Consider the following 16,307-nt stretch of genomic DNA (forward strand, 5'->3'; position numbering starts at 1 on the left):
TATTTCCCCCCATCTACTACAATTCCAGGTCTCATGATAGACTTTTTTTCACTCCTCTCTTCTCTTCACACCAGTGTCGTATAGAACGGGTGGCGGGAGACTGGGGATTAGTCCCGGGAAGCTGACACTAAGCTCGCTCGCTCGGATGAGGTTCGCGACAGGCCGAGAACGTGATCTGCCGCGGGCGAGGGGGGACGATGACGCAGCTCCAGCCACTTTGGCCGCGTTTTCCGTTTGCGCTTTTATCCTATCAAGTGGAGTCGGGCTGAGCTCCCAGGCGCTCTGCAGAAGCAACGCGACGGCGAGCGGCGCCCGGGATTTCCCACGAGCGCAGACGCCCCCAGAGCCCGGCAGACCGTGAAGTCCGGGTCGGGTCAACCCAGGTGGGGGTGACGCACCTGGAAGAGGCGTGCGCAGCAGTTAGGTGGAACCCCGGCGGCGGGAGGTGGGCGAACGCATCACAGATTAACGCGGGCAGAGCGTGGATCTGCACACACATCACCCTCGAAAACTCTCAGGCACAGAGAAGCAGCATGCCTTCCTCTGTGGACCGCAGCCGTGGAGGACTACCCCGGGCAGAGTCTCCCAGTGGTTGATTCCAAGTCAAGATGGTTGCGAAGCCGCCAGCCTTCTCGGGGAGCGAGGCAGGTCCGCTGGGCGGGGCCAAGGGGGAGGGGCGGGCCCGGGGCGGGGCCTCGAGAGGGGCGGGGCCAGGTGCTGGGTTGTCTCTGCTTGTCAAAAGGCAGCAGCAGAGCGGGAGGCGCCGGGAGCGCGGAGCTGCGTGCCCAGCCGCCTGACCAGGTGCGGAACCGGTAGGAGCGGGGAAGGGGGGTCCCAGAATCGGGATTGGGCCCAGGGTAGGGCTCCGGGGGGGTACCGGGCCTGAGTGCCCGGGTGCAAACACTAGAGGGTAAATCGCAGGGGCAAACTTGGCTGCTGAGATCCGGGCTGTCGTGCCATGAGGCTGAGGCACTGACGGTACACTGAGGTCTGAGAAAGCTAAAGTTCGTGCCAGGTTGGCAAGAGGGACAACGACCTCGGTGCTCAGGCGGTTTATCACACAAATGCTCTGCTACACAGTGCTCAGCACTTGGGCAACGAGAAGCATTTGTTTCCTTCCTCTGTTGGGGAGCCTTGGCACTGAGTGAAGGAATAAGAAAGGGAGATCGACTGTCGATGGTACTAAGGTCCGCTGGAGGCGGAGTGTGTGAAGCTTTATCATCTTCTAGTACCTGTGTACGGTCACCTGCCATGGTGGAGTTGGATCTTTTAAGTAGAGTTTTTTCTTTTCTTTTTAAACCATCAATGATTTTAGACCTAGTTGGCCCTAATGCACTGTATTTATTTTTTCAGGAAAGCCTGTCCATAGATGTTCAGAGGAACTCAGGGGCAAGCATCTAATCCGGGAGGGAGCTCAGGAAGTAGTTTCTGTTTGGGGAGTGAAGGGTCCCTCGTCTGTGGGTGGTGGGGGAGAGTTTAGGGGAAGTATCTAGGAGGGAACAGCATGTGGTCTGCAGGGAGCAGTGGATCCTGACCCCCTCTCCCCCCACACACCCCCAGACCACTGAAGCTGAGACCCAGGCTACCCGGTCTGGGAGGGCACTAGGTCTCCCAGCCCAGGCCCTTCCCGCATCTCCTCCTCCTCCTTCTCCTCCTCCTCTTCCTCCTCCTCCCTGCGGTGAGTGAGTCAGCCTCCTGTCTGGGCTCAGTTGCAGCCAGAGGGGCCAGAGCCCAGGCAAGCAATTGGGCAGGCATTTTCTGAGCATTGCAGAAGCTCTCCTAGGCAGAGTCAGCTCCACTCTAGCTCCCTGCTGGAAGGCTCTCTTCCTCGTGGCCAGTGGTGGCCACTCCTCTGAAGGGAACACCCAACACAGGGATGATTATGGGATCGTTGTGGTATGATTCCAGAAGGGTTGACGGTGAAGAGCTTGTGGATTTGCGGTAAATCCGCATCTCTTATCCTTCTCCTAGGATCAGGAGGTACATCCAGCACGGTACACTTCCAGCCTCCCATTCCATTTCTGCCTAGTGATCTTGTTAGCAGCCCGGCTCTGTTAGCCAGGTGGGTGTGCACAAGAAGTCAGGAAGGTTCTGGGACTAGGGAAGGCATGGTGTTGTCAAAGAAAGTTTTAAGCCAGGGTAAGAAGTGGGGTTTGTTGAGGTGGAAATGGATTGTCTGGACACTGGAACCTCGACTCAGTGAACTGTGGGCATTGTGTATTGGGGGGGAGGAGGGCTTCCCCATCCCGTCCTTGTCGAAGTGCTGGAGAGGACTGAGGGTCCTTCTGGAACGGTATACAGACAGACCCGGAGGTAGTGAGACTGTACATTCCTCTCTGGCTTTTCTTTTGGGTGCTTCAGACCCTTGAGCAGAAACGGGAGCCCCAGAGTCCATTGCCCCCCACTCAGTGGCCTCTCTGGAGCCATATGAGACAAGCCCACAACCAGGCTGTGGTGCGGGGCTGACTCAAACTGCAAAATGCTGGGGATTCACAGACTGTACTCCGGCTGGGCCCCATGGCTTCAGTTTGGCTGGTCCCTCATTAGCCACGACTTGGACCCTTTCCAGGGTAAAGAATAAGAAAGGAGGGAAGAGAGAAAGGGTAAGAAAAGAGGAGAGTGAGATAAGGAAGGAGGGAAAGAGAGTTAGGAAGCTTTCCTGACCCCTCACAGCTCCTCAGTCAAGGCCATCACACTTCATTTGTATAAACATCGTGGAAGGCCTGGTATAGTTTGGGGTGCCCTGGTTATTTGTATTTATGGTTTCTCCGTCTTCTCTCCCATCCCCCCTCAGAACTGATCTTTTTTGGGACTAAGTCCCAGAGGAAGTACCAAGAGGCCCTCCCGGACCCTCACCCTCCACTCTCAGACCAAATAGCCAGTGTCTAAAGCCAGTGTCTTCCATGCTTGACTTGGGGCTTGGGGGCCAGATCAGGCGGTCATCCGAGCAGGAGAGGGAGCGCCACTGTTCAGTTCTTCACCCTGCATCCCCAGGAGGCGACAGCCATCCCGGCTGAGATCTGCTTCTGGAACCCCTGCTAGAAACCCCCTGTTGTCTTTGTCTAGCAGTTGGGTGCTGGTGGCTGGAGGGCCAGAGTCAGGAGCACCTGGAAGTCTGAGCCAGGATGATGTTCCAGTCCGTTGCCGGACAGGAGGAGTTGTAGTGGTCCAGCTTTCCGTTTGGCCACGGCTGCAGGTCTGCTTTGGATGCAGGTAGAGGGAAGTAAGGAAATGACAAGTTTTGATTAAATGCCTTTTGTGCACCCAGCTTGGTGCTAGACCCTCTGAGGGATGACAGGAACAGAACCCACCAAATCAGCCCTCTTCCTTGAGACGGTCTGAGCCCCAGGATGGGCAGCTGCTGTCGGTCCAGTTCTGAAAGGATCCAGGTGGGCAGAAGCTAGCCTGGCTATTGCTCTGGACCTCAGGGCCTCGCTTCCAGTCATGCTTTTCTCTAATTCCCTCTTCACCCTCTCCTGTGTCAGTGCCCTCTTGGTGGGCCAGAGAGGGGGAGCGTATAATTCCCCGTCGAAACTGGGAAGCTTTGAGAGTGCAAAGGGGTGCTGTTAGTAGGTTCTGTCAGGACAATTGACATAAACCACAACTGTCTCGGGCCAACTGAAACATTTAGTCATTATGGTGAACAGCACTCTGAACCCATCTGAGGTTACACTGACGAGGGGAAGATGGGTGGGAGTGGGTTTAATGAGGAAGACAAGGTGGGGAAGGTGCCTAATGACGAGGGGAGGATGGAAGTAGCTTAATTCTCAGGGCAGCCCCAACACCCCAGCTTGCTCCCTGATATTATCACCCAATTCCAGTGTTTTCCCTGAGGGCAGCTCCGCTCCCAGCCACCTTCTCCTAGAACCCAACCTACCACACTCGCTCACTCATGTGACTTCCCTTCACCCTTGACTTATGACTGGCCTCACCTTCGGCTTTCCTGCCCCACCCCTACCTCCGATGGGGACAGGAAGGCCTGCCAACTCCCCTTCCGCTGCCCCTGGGGGAATTGGGATTTATAATGGAGCCAAGACTTAGCCTCATGCTTCCTCTTCCCTCTTCCCCCGTATCTGCAGCCTCTTCATTTTGTCTCTCCAGCTTCCCAGATCTCTGGGGGACACACCATACCACAGGGAAGTCCAGCTCTCCAGTGGGTAAACAATAAGAAGGGAAGGGTAGTCAAACCTTGCTCATGTGGATAAAGGGCACAGGTCACTTGCAGTCAGGTTCCGGGGAAATGGTGAGCAGGGTGGAGGGCAGAGCCAGAGAAAAACTGCTTAGCAGGAGAGGGAGTCGGTTCCCCCGGACACTGGAGTTTGACTGTCTCATCAGGTCTGAATATTGGGGAAATGGTCCAGGGCGGGGACAGGCTGTTCTTGCTCAACCCAAGCTATAGGCGTTGGTGGCAGCGACTGCATCGTGACGCTGTAACACGTAGAAAAGAAACTGCCCTCCCTTCTGCATCCGCGGTCCTCCTGGTCCAGATGCTCAGGGCGGGCTCCCTGGAGAGTCCGCAGAGGTCCAGCATGAGAGTGATCGGGGCGCCTGGTGTGGGGGTGGAGCCTCCTTAATGATGGTGTAGTGACTGTCTTACTCTGGCAGGAAGGAAGCTGTTCTCATCGCCAACAAATGAAAAGGGCAGGTGAAGACCTCTTGGGAAGTCCCACCCTTTGAAGTGACTTGTGGGGAGAGGGAAGGGGAGAGACTCCTTGGGCTGGCAGGGGGAGGAGCGGGGGTGGCCTGTCAGTAGATGGCAAAAGTGAGAGGCAGAAGCAGCAGGCACTAGGGGAGTCTGAGTGTGTGTCATACGTTTGCAAACCTGCCCTGCAAGTCCTGTGCCAAGGAATAGACCAAGCAGTGTTTCCAGAACCAGGTGCCACACAAAGTCCCCATTCTGCACAGGGGAGAGTCCTGGTCCTGAGCAGGGTGTGGGCAGCTACACCAGTGGGCAAGTGGAGTTTGGGAAGGACCCAGAAGCCGGTTCCTGGGAAGCTGCTGCCTCTCACTGGCCTTCTGACCACAGGTTGAAGCTTTGAGGTGTTACGCAAGGTGTGACATTCCAGGCACTGTGGGGCGCAAGGTGTGACATTCCAGGCACTATGAGGCACCCGTGAGCCCCTAGGCTTTGCTGGCGACACATCCAGTGTGTGCCACCTGCTGGCACTGGAGTTGCAGCTCCAGGAACAGCTATTCACTGAGTGCTCAGCTCAGTTGCACCAGGTGCTGTGCTAGGTACGTTGCATGCAGGGCCTCCCAGATCTGCCACAACCTTGTGGGATAGGAACCACTGTTATGCTCCTTTCACAAATGGGAAACTGAGGCTTGGTGAGGTTGAGCCATGTGCCAAGGTGCCACAGCTGATGAATGGGACAGTCAGGACTCACACTTGGGTCTGTCTTAACTTCCATAGAACCCTACCACTTCTGCATTCATGGGAGCCCACAGGGCATTTAGCACCATGCCTTGGACATAATAGGCCTGCAGTAAATGTTTGTGAGTGGCAGGGTTAGATTTACTAACTGGTTTGAACAAGTTGACCTGGAAGCAAGCTTGGTTTGCCCAGAGGTTACTGTGGGGACAGTGGCCTCTCAGAAGGAGGCTCCCTCTGCCAGTACCCTCAGGCCTCAGTGCCTCTCCAGCACTACTGGGTACCTAACTTGGGTAAAAACAGCAGACAAGAACCTGAGAGAGAGAGAGAGAGAGAGAGAGAGAGAGAGAGAGAGTTCTGTGCCGAGAGAATGCATGGGATCAGATAAGATTTGAATGGTCTAGAAGGCAAATGACAAATACTCTTTCAATGTCAAACAAGCCACTTCATTGATAACCTACTTTGGACTAAGGGCACCAAGGAAAGACCATTGTCCCTTTGGCCAACTGGAGCTAATCTCATCCTGTTTGCCCTTTCCCCTCCTAGCTACCCCTTAAGGAGCACTCGTGAGCCTAGCCTGCCTGGAAGGGGAGATGGACTCTGGCCACATCTGCCAGCCTCTGCCAGCCAGTGTGATTCCCTTCTCTCCTTTCATCTTGACAGCTTCTCCTTGGAGGAAGCTACTATTACTCTCCCCAGCATGGATATGGGAAACCAAGGTTTAAAGAGATGTCGTAACCTGCCATGCTGTAGAATTAACCCATGACCACTGAGCTACACTGCTGTTAGTGCTGGGCTTGGCCACGCGAACCACTCTCTGTGCCAGAGCCTGGAGACGGGGTTAGAAGGAAGAGAAAGTGCTCAGCCTACCCCTCAGCTGTGCCCCCCCCCCAGGTTCCTTGGCATATCTCTGAAATGTTAGGTAGTGCTGTTGGAAGCTTTGCCAACAGCCTCGAAGAACAGGAAGAACGCGGGGTTGGAGTTAGACACCCCTGGGTTCAAATCCCAGCTTTGTCACTTTCTAGCTTGTGACCTTGGGCAGGTTTCTTAATCTCTCTGAATCTCAGTGTCCTTATCTGTTACGTGGGATAAGAATAACTCCCTTGTAGAGCCGTGTGAGGATTCCAGATGACCCAAGTCAAGTGTCTGGCGGGCAGTAAGCCTTCGAAAAGCGTGGGTCGTTCAGTAGATATGCATTGAGGACCTACGGTGTGACAGGCATTATTCAAGACGCTGGCAGCTTCACAGTGAAAAGTAAAGACTCTTGCAATTGTTCCCAAATTTGCTAGACCAGAAACTTCATCGTTGTGAGAGATCCCTTTAGAATCCAAGAATGGCTGTCTTCGCACCTGGCTGAACTCGGATTTGGTACATTTCTCTTCCAGCCATTTGTTAGCTGATGAGCTTGGAAAAGTTGGTTAGCTTCTCTGAGACTCAGGTTCTTCAATTTTTTTAATTTATTTACTTATTTTTTTGACTGTGAAATATATCATACGCACACGGGTATACCATATGCTTATGTATAGATTAAAGAATAATATAGTATATTCTGTACACATCACCCAAGTGCAGAATGGAACGTCTGCAGCGCCTTCAAAGCTCCCGTTCCTCTTCCCATTTGCATCTCCTTCCTTGTTCTCCACCCCACCCATATTTTGAATGTTAGTTAGTTATTTCCTTCCTTTTCGTCGTAAGTTATCATCTACGTGCGTTTTACAAAACAATATATTGTTTACCTTCACGTGTCCATGGAGCTTACCTATATGCATGTTCCCTGTGATGTGCGTCCTCCACCTTGTGTCGTGCCTGTGAGACTCCCCCCCCCTGTGTTGACACACCCAGAGGTAGTTCATTAGTTTTCACTCAGGGTGACGTCCACTGTAAGGATGTGCCACAATTTGTATGTCCTCCCTCTTGGTGATGGACGTTTGGGTGGTTTCCAGTTTGGAGTTATCACGGTCATACTGCTGGCAGTAACTGTGCTGGTCTCCTGATGTGCGCGTAAGCGGTTCTCCAGGGCACATACCTGGGGCCAGGGCACCTGGGATTCTGTGTTTGGCATTGCTCCACAGCGCCCAACTCTTTTCCACAGTGGTTGTACTGAAAAGCATTCCTTTCGGCAGTGGCTAAAAGTTCCCATTGGTCCCCATCCTTTTCAATACCTGACATAGCCTTGATTTCTAAAATGAAATGGTTGTCCGACTAGACGAGTTTCTAAAGTCCCTTTCAGCTCTCATAATTGAATCATTCTCGGCCGGTTATATGTGTACCCCTGTCTGACGTGTGGTACACGCACAGGTGGTCCTGTACAGGTGTCAGCCTGACTCTGTGAGCTCTGCCCAGGGTCTCCGGGTGCGGCTGAAGCCCTTCCTTGTAACCTTCCAGCAACAGTGAGGGAGGGATCCCGTGGCTCCAAGCCCATCCCGGTACTTAGTGTCCTGTTCAGTTCAACCAAGAGCCTAGTGTCAGTGCTGAGCACATACTAGGTGACCAGTTAGTATCCCCTGGATTGCATTTTTGCTAAGGGTATTGAGACGGTATCTTTTCCTTGGGTATCGATTTTGAGAACAGGACGTGGAAGTATCAGAACTTTGTGTTTGTTAGCTAATCAGAATTCAGGGTGCTGGGGGCAGTGATGGGATTTACATCTGTCCAGGGCTTTTTGGTCATCTGAAAGCTCCAGGTGAAGTAAACTGAAGACTAATTGTTCAGAGTCTGGCCTTGATCTCTGACCCACTGACTTGTCCAATCTGAGAAGCAGAGGGTGCTAGAGGGTCGTGGTGGAGAGAACAGAGGAGGCACCTTGGGGAAAGGAGCAGAATGCCCACAGAGAATCCCTTCCTCTTCCAAGGTTGAACACTCTGCCTGGGGGTGCTGGGTTGAGTAGGTGTTCGGTAGACCCAGTGTCCTGGCGGCCACATAAACAGCCAGCTGCCCACTCACCCAGCCGCCCACAAAAGAATGTGGCTTGCTGGGCAGTTGCATAGGACACCCGAGGCCGCAATCCTGCAATTACCCAGCCAGTCTGTGCGTGTCAGCTCCAGGGGCAGGTGAGTGCCTCTGCCCTGGGCCTCATCTTGGTCACTAGACCCATGCTGGGCTCGGTGGTAGGGCCCCACCCATTCTTCAATCACCTCCCACCCCAACTCTGCCCCAGTGTCTCTCTGTACACCAACCTTTGACCTTTGTGAGGCTGACATAATCATATATCATATAAAAGCTGACAATCGTAATAAACCAATGGCTATTCTAACTTATACGTTCCAGGCACCGTGTTAATTTTTTTCATGCGTTTTCTCACCCAGGCCCCTCAATAATGCTATGAGGTAGGCAATACTGTTATCCCCGTTTCACAGAAGAGGAAATTGATGTTGAAAGAAGTTAAGAGGTTCAACTTCTTGCCCAAAGTCATTGAGCTCCTAAGTCACAACCAGAACTTAAATTCGGATCTGTTGTAGCCTGGGCCGTCTGCCCCTGCCTCACCTGCCCACGACCTGTCCTGCACAGTTGTTCGGCTCTGTTCTCTGCCCTCCTCTTCCTGTCTGAGGAGGGCTGGAAAAGAGGCAGTAGGTGGTGCCAGCCGAGGGTGAATGGGACAGTTCCAGGCTGGCCAGGATGATGCTGGAAAACACCTTCGGGGCAGAGTTCTTTGTTCCAAACAGCTCTCAATTTCCGGCCTTCTGCCAGGGGTGGGAAGGTACTTCTGCCCAGCCTATTTGGCAAGCACACCGACATCTTGGGTGCCATGATGTGAAGAAGTGGGGGGTGGCAGCCTCAGGTAAAATTCCACTGTAATGAACTCCATCTGAGATCCGAATGGCTTTGTTGAGATGAAATTATGTTAACCAGTGTGCAGTGGAGGAACTCAGGTGTGGAACCTGAGAAACTAGAGGGGGAAGTGGGGCTAATTTACCAGTAAGTGTCTTTTAGTAAAGCTCTGGAACGTTTTGGAACCTAGGAGGAGAAGGAGAGTCAGAATCACCCCTGGTTCCTCCTTCAGTGCCAAGCTCCCGGGTGGTTGGGGCAGGGCCCGGAGGGGAGAGCTTTGTGTTTGACTCTAACTGACAGGGCTGTGCCTGTCTGTTCGATTGTCCATGTACCCGCTGGGTTGAGAGGCCCTGAGAACAGGGCTGGGTCCTATACCTGAAGTGTCCTTACTCCACGCAATACTTAACTCATCACAGATATGCTCAATGGCTGTTGATTGAATGGAAATGTGTTTGTAGGTAGACCGGGACCCCTGAGCTATGTAAAGAGAGTTGAGGTGCCTGGGTGGCTCAGTCGGTTAAGCATCTGACTTCGGCTCAGGTCGTGATCTCACGGTTCGTGAGTTCGAGCCCCGCGTCGGGCTCTGTGCTGACTGCTCAGAGCCTGGAGCCTGCTTGGGATTCTTGTATTTCCCTCTCTCTCTGCCCCTCCCCCACTCGCACTGTCTCTCTCTGTCTCTGTCTCTCTCTCCTCAAAAATAAACAAATGCTAAAAAAAATTCTCTTTTGAAGAGAGTTGAAGGGCAGGAGCTTTGTGTGACTAAAACGTTATAAAAAACTGGGCTGCAACTCAGAGGACTTCTCTCCCATTACTGAAGCCAATCCTGCAGAATAACAAGCACTAACATTGCCTGAGCAGGTACCCTGTGCCGGGCGCGGTGCTGAGCCCTTGACCTGCATTATCTCATTTGACCCTCACAGACAAATGAGGTAGGTTTTGCCGCTTTTTTCTCATTTTGCAGGCAAGGGAACGGAAGCTTAGAGAGCTGTGGACACAGCGGGCAGGAGATGTGTGGGGAGGCAGGGTTTGCTGTTGCTCAGGCTGCCTCCAGACCCTCTTCTCTTACCTGTGTCTCCCTGCACACAGAGCTCGGCTGTCGCTGAGGGCTGGTTGCCGGGTGGGGGGTAGGGCCAGGTGATGAGTGAGGCTGGAGGGCTGCAGACCCTGGTGGGGTGCAAGGGCGGGGGGAGGGGGGAGTGGCACAGCCTGGTCTGGAGGGTTAGCTCCACCTGAGGCCCGCAGGGTTCCCCCGGGAACTGCAGCCCGGTGTGGCCACGTTAGCCCTTTTTTTTTTTTTTTTTTTTTTTTTTAGGAGGAAGCTGGATATCCAGAGTTTTTCCAAAAGTGAAATCTCTCCAGTTTTCAAAAACACTGACCACTAACTAAAAAATTTACGACGACCCGGTGGCGATGGTGGGTGGTGGCAGAATGAACACAGTCATGGCTAGGTTTAGCCTGCAGCCCTGCCCCCCGCCCCCCACCGGCCCCGGATGTCTTCGGGTAGTTTCTTTCTTTGAACACGGGACCGTTAGACAGAGTGGGACCGGTAAGGCCCTTGCTGATGTAGAATTTCTCACGAAAGGCATGATCACCCACCCTCCATGGGTCCCCTTCCTAGCACGTGATAATACTGTATCATGCAGACCGTCTCTTTCTGGAGACTTATAATGAAATCAGCCTAAAGATATTCCATGAGTGAATCCCCTCCTTCCCCACTCCCCTGCCCGCCCCCCCCCCCCAACTCTATATTCCCAGTTAGGTGTTTTTCCAGAGGTGTTAGCAGGCAAGTTCTGTGTAGAGAAATAAAAAAGAAACTAACGGTTAAGCAAAGGGTCTCTAGGGAAACAAAAAATAGAAAGAATAGTGGATGGGGAGCCTGGGTGGCTCAGGTCATGATCTCACGGCTTGTGAGTTCGAGCCCTGTGTCAGAGCCTGGAGGCTGCTTCGGATTCTGTGTCTCCCTCTTTCTCTCTGCCCTCCCCCGCTTGTGCTCTATCTCTCTCTCAAAAATAAACATTAAAAAATTTTTTTTAAAAAAGAAAGAATAGTGAAATGTGGGGATTGGGGTTGGTAGGCAATGAATGACGAGCCCACCTATGCTGCACTTCGGGGTCTCCCAGACTGTGAGGACCTCATGGTGCCATGAGGGTCGTGCTCCCTGTACTATTGCAAAGTGTGTGTTCACCGCCTTCTCCTTTCCTGCCTGAATTTCCTCCTCCTCTTAAAACCTGGGGCAATAATGGTCAACCCAGTAACAGCTTTATGGAGTATCACGATTTTATAAAACACTTTAAATATTTTGTCTCAGATAAATATTATGAGGTGTTTATGCTGTGAGATAGACAAATGGGTGTAGAATCCCCCTTCTGAGGTTTGGTAAAGTGGCGCTGTTTTCTCTCCCTTCTTCCTTCCGTTCCACAAGAGAGGAGTAGTCATGGAGCACTGCGGCCCAGGGTGCAGGCAGCACAAGGTCCCCACAGGCCTCCTCATCCCCGCTGTCCTCACTCCTCACCTGGGGTTGACAGGTGGGGGAAGGTGCCTCAGCCCCTGATGAAGGTCCCCCTTCCCTGAAAACCCCACACCAGGGGGAGTATGGAGCGGGCATGGGGATGACCCCAAACCCGTGGATGACCCGTGGCCAGCTTCCTCCCCACGCCTGCCTCCCCTGCCTGCCACCTCAAGCCATTGTTCCCAAAGCTGGGCAGAAAATAGCTCACTCCAGGGAATTATTTTTGTCTCTGTTAAACTTCAATCCTGAGCTCCTGCAGAGCCTGGCTGCAGAGTTGTTTTTGAGGTCAGGGGGAGCTCTGGCAAAAGTAAGGTGTAGGGGGTGGGTAAAGGGAGGCGGTGGGAGGAGGGGGCCATGATGGGCCACAGGCCCCTGGACTCTTGCCCTTCCGTGCTGCCCACGGGCTGCCTGACAGAGTGGAGCCTGCCCAGCCAGCTGGAGTGAGGTCTCCTTCCCACCTCCTTTGAGCTGGTCCCTCAAGTGCCTTCTCCAGGGATGTTTGCTGCCGAGGGAAAGAGCGCTGAGTGAAGGAGCTGTGACTCTGTTACCCCGAGCAGAGGCCCAGGTGGGCAGCAGGCCCTGCCCCAGGGCAGCGGGGAGGGCCGCACACGGCTGACTGTTGAGGAGGGAAAGAGGTGGTTCCTCTTGAGACCCCGGGGTAGCCCCTGCGTGCCCTGCGAAAGGGGCTCTGTGTGGCAAATCTGCTCCATCTTTGCCCCTGGGTATCAGAGGAAAACAAGGAAGAGGAAGATGGCCAGTGGATAGGGCTGGGGGAGGGGACTATAGTTTGGAGAGGGTTCACAGGTTAGGACAAAGGCAGCTATTTCCTACCACTTGGTGGCTCTGGGGAAGAAGCCTCCTGACAGATTCGGACGTTTGGGCCTGAAACCTCGAAACAAGGTCATCTTCAGTTATAGCTCTGAGGGGAAGGCCCGGCATGTGTTGTTGCCAGCAGTGAGCATGGACATTCCGACTCAGGGTACGGGCTGGTGTGTGCCCACACAGGTCGGGACTTTCCACAGGTGTCCGTGGTGCAAGCTGTTTGTGAACATTGTGTGTCTGTGGCTGATGCCCTTCCTTACAGCGATTCCTGGCAACAAGGAAGTGACCTCGTTGACCGGGAGAGAGCAGTGAGCCACGTGGAACAGTGGAGGCACGTTCGGGGATTGGGCGGCTGTGTGTAACTCAGCAGTCCCCTTGCCGAGCAACCGTATCCAGCCACCCTGGACAGACTGATGCGTTAAAGAAGGATTGAGCTGGTGACATGCAGCTGAGTGGGTCACCAACTTCCGTCTGCCCTTGTTGAGCCTTTTGTTCTCTCTTTGGTTTTCTCTCAGAACACTTATTTTCCCGTCCGGCCGGGTTGAGTTTTCCAGAACTGTCTCCTTTGTCTCTGCCTTTCAGCTCAGTTATGCTGGTCCTACTTGCCCCCCGCCCCCCGGGGTAAAGGAGCTCCCCTGCAGGGTGGTGGCCCTGGGTGCGCACCAGCTGGGACCTCGACTGTCTAAAGAAGAAGCCCACTGCTTTGCTGACCTTGGGGCACTTTCTCAATAAATCAAGGGGAGAGAGCCCTACTTTTACTTTCCGTATAAGGCTGGAGCTCAGTTCAGGTCAGAATGGGAATCCGATTGGACTCTGAAAGTCTTCAGTTCAAATATCATTACAATAATTAAAAATTCCTGGTATTCAAGTCTCAACGGGTAGAAGGACTCAGTGGAGGAAAGAATGGAATCCACTTTCTATTACAATGAGTGTGGTCAGTTGGTTCATCTCTTCCTGGTGCTCTCTCTCTTTCCAACCATGCAGAACCAGTTTTCCTGCCTCCAGCCCTCTCTTTCCCTTTTGTCTCTTGGCCTTTGCACACTCGCTGTCTGCCCGAAACCCTCATTACCCTTCTTACCACTGCCGTGTTGAACTGTGATCCTCTCTGTCTCTGTTAGCGGGCTAAGAAGTGACCTCCTCTGAAGAGCCTTCTTTACCCTATGGGCACAAAGCCAGGAGCTCTCCTGCACACTCTGGTCACGTGTGCTTACCTATATCGTAGGATGGATCCTACCTGTCTGTCCCCCTCAGTGGACTGGGAGTTTCAAGAGGGCAGGGTCTGTGTGTGGCTCTCCATTGTGTCTCTGACTTCCAGGACAGGGCTTGCCATGGTCTCAGTGCTTAAAACCAACCAGGGGTCACCATCAAAAGTAAGGCATCGAAGGCCAGAACCAATGCCCACCACGGTGTGAGGCCAAGAAAGAATGTTACAGCTCCCTGGCCATCCGATGGGGTCCCCAGGAAGAAATCTACACAGCAGGATAGCTGGAACTCTGACGAAACAGAAGCTCTGGAAAAGACCGTTAGGGGGAAACCATTCTAATCAGAAACTGAGGAGCAGCTGGTGTCCCCTTGGGGTGACTGCACTGCCCCTCTAAAGTGAATGGGAACCTATTTGGTCTAGGCCCGGAAAAGCTTCATGAATACATGAGGAGTGTCCACCCCCTTGCTAGTAATCTAGAAGATAGAGAGGATGCCTTTGGGTAGATCAGTACCTTTGGAACTGGAGCCGTCCTATGTATCTCAGAAGACCCAGGATCCTTCACTGGTTCTGACACAGGCCTAATAGTGTAAGTGAAAGGTGTTCCAGGGCCCCCCGAGGGCCAGAGGCAAATAAGAGTCCAGGCCCCCTGAGCCAGAGCCAGCTCAGTGTCTGGGTTAGGGGCCACAGTGGGCCTCCCTATTGCCAGGGAGGCTGCAGCCCTCACTGCTGCCTCTGGGCTCCAGCCTTTGGCTCTCCATCTCAGTCTCCCCTGCCTTCTGCACTTTCGGTGGTAGGCAAGAGCAGCTGAGGAAGTACCACTGCCCTGATGACACACAGGCAGCCTCATGGGGCCGCTGAGCCTCAGGTCCCACTAGGGGAGAACAGATATGTGACGGATGCATGACAAGCCCCGGGTGACAGAAGAAGTAGGAGAGAGATGGCATTGGGGGACAGAGGGAAAGGAAGGGAAAGGCAATGGGCCCAAGGGCTTGGTACTCAGTGGCACCTCGGGAGCCACGGGTCTTATCCTTCTTGCAGAGGAAAAGTCCAGATGTGTAGCTCAGCTTCTCTGCATATAGGGGAGAGATTAGCCATTGGCTGTGGCTTCCAAAAATCTGGCTGGGGAAAATTTCCCCACCCTGAGAAGCCAGATTTTTGGAAGCCACAGCCAATGGGTGGGGTGGTCAGTTTTTTCCCAGTTCAGTGGAAATGTGGCTTTCTGGGCAACGTTTGTTTGGAGTAGCATGTTTGGGGCTGAGAGCAGGCCTGCTGCCCTCCATGGCACCTCTATGGGCCCTGAAAGTTTCCTGATTTTCCAGGCTCTGGTCTTGTACTGACAGCAGTTACAGCTTTAGTAGTGAGCTCCAGCTGACATCCAGCCACACTGTGCCAGAGACTGTGGTGAGCGCTAGACAGAGATGTTGGTCCTGTAACAGCCCTGTGACCCAGGCGCTCTCTCATGTCCGCATTGGCAGAGGAGGATGCAGGAATGGGCTTTGGGGGACGCTGGACGGTAGTCACATTGCCAAGCGCATCAGGCTGGCCAGGGCAGTTGTGGAGGTAAGCGAGGGATCTGACGCCCAGGATTCTGAGTATTTCAGTGCCGGCAGGACCTGGCCCTTTGGGTACTGACACAGTGCAGAAAGAGTGTGAGTGACACAAAGACTGCATTGGTCCCAGAGGAAAATGAAGAGAAGAAGGCTGGCCGGGATGGACGGGTTTGGGGGCAGGCGGTGGGCTTAAAGCTATCTGTCTGGGCAGGGGCAGACTCAGGTCTATGTGGACCTGGGCCGGGGACCCAGCAGTAAGAAAGATGCTTAGTCTGGGTAGAGGGCCACAGAGACGCTAGAACTGGGCTTGGGAATCTCTTGGGAGAATGAAGCAGCTTTCTTCTGATGTCCTGAGGCCATTGTTGTTGTTTTAAATCCCATTTAGCCATCGCCTACATTAGCAATAGTAGGAGTTGAAGTCTCCCCAGAGGAGGGCTAGAACCACTTCCCCTGTATTCTTGGTGTTCTCCATTTGGGCTGCTCCAATTTCTATTCTTTGGTCTCCAAGTAACTGGACCAAAAGCCTCCTTGTCCCATCAACCTTGATCTGGAACACATATCCCAGGGAAGAACCCCCATCCTAGTGTCCAGGAGAGGCTCCCAGAATAGTGAGAGAGCACACCAGGCACATCCCACTTCCGTCTAAGATCTCCCCTTACCTCTCTGGGTCTGGGTCCATTTCTTCAGGCCATGGAGGCCAGAGCCAGGAGCTAGAGCTGGTTGGGCAAGAGCAAGCGGGTTACCCTCACTCTGTTCCTCTGTGTTGCTTGTCTGGGATGGCATCGGTGCTGGGTGGTCCCACTGCAGTGTGCTTCAGGGCCTCCCCCATGGCTTCCCACAACTCCCCTCCTCCAAAGATGACATTCATGCCTCCTCCCATGGCCCATTTCTCTCCCACACCACTCTGACCCCTGGAAGCTGCTCGGGCTGGTGATGAGAGGTCTTGGGACTTGCCCAGGGTGGAGGTGGAAAAACACTCTCTTTCCTTTGTACTCTTGGGACAAGCCGCTCCCCCTCTGATGGCCCCAGTTTCTTTGCTCTAAAACCAGAGAGATTGGACTGCAGATTATGAATGGGCAGCTC

At 53.6% G+C, this 16,307-nt stretch overlaps 1 protein-coding gene across 4 annotated transcripts in view; it reads left to right on the plus strand.

Moving 5' to 3' along the window:
- The first annotated feature begins 340 nt into the window (after positions 1-340).
- VDR (vitamin D receptor) overlaps positions 341-16,307 on the plus strand; it is a 57,887-nt gene continuing 41,920 nt past the window's right edge. Inside the window, exon 1 of one of the 4 annotated variants that reach the window (XM_019419153.2) lies at positions 341-648. In XM_019419153.2, the coding sequence (XP_019274698.1) occupies positions 609-648 (40 nt within the window). In that variant the 5' untranslated portion in view covers positions 341-608. Of the gene's footprint in view, positions 649-689; positions 813-12,192; positions 12,214-16,307 lie in introns of those variants that run through there. The other 3 variants (XM_019419155.2, XM_019419154.2, XM_019419156.2) reach the window with 3 other exon arrangements.

This window comes from Panthera pardus, unplaced genomic scaffold (assembly GCF_024362965.1).
Source record: "Panthera pardus isolate Hobbes unplaced genomic scaffold, ASM2436296v1 HiC_scaffold_6, whole genome shotgun sequence".
NCBI classification, from domain to species: Eukaryota; Metazoa; Chordata; class Mammalia; order Carnivora; family Felidae; genus Panthera; species Panthera pardus.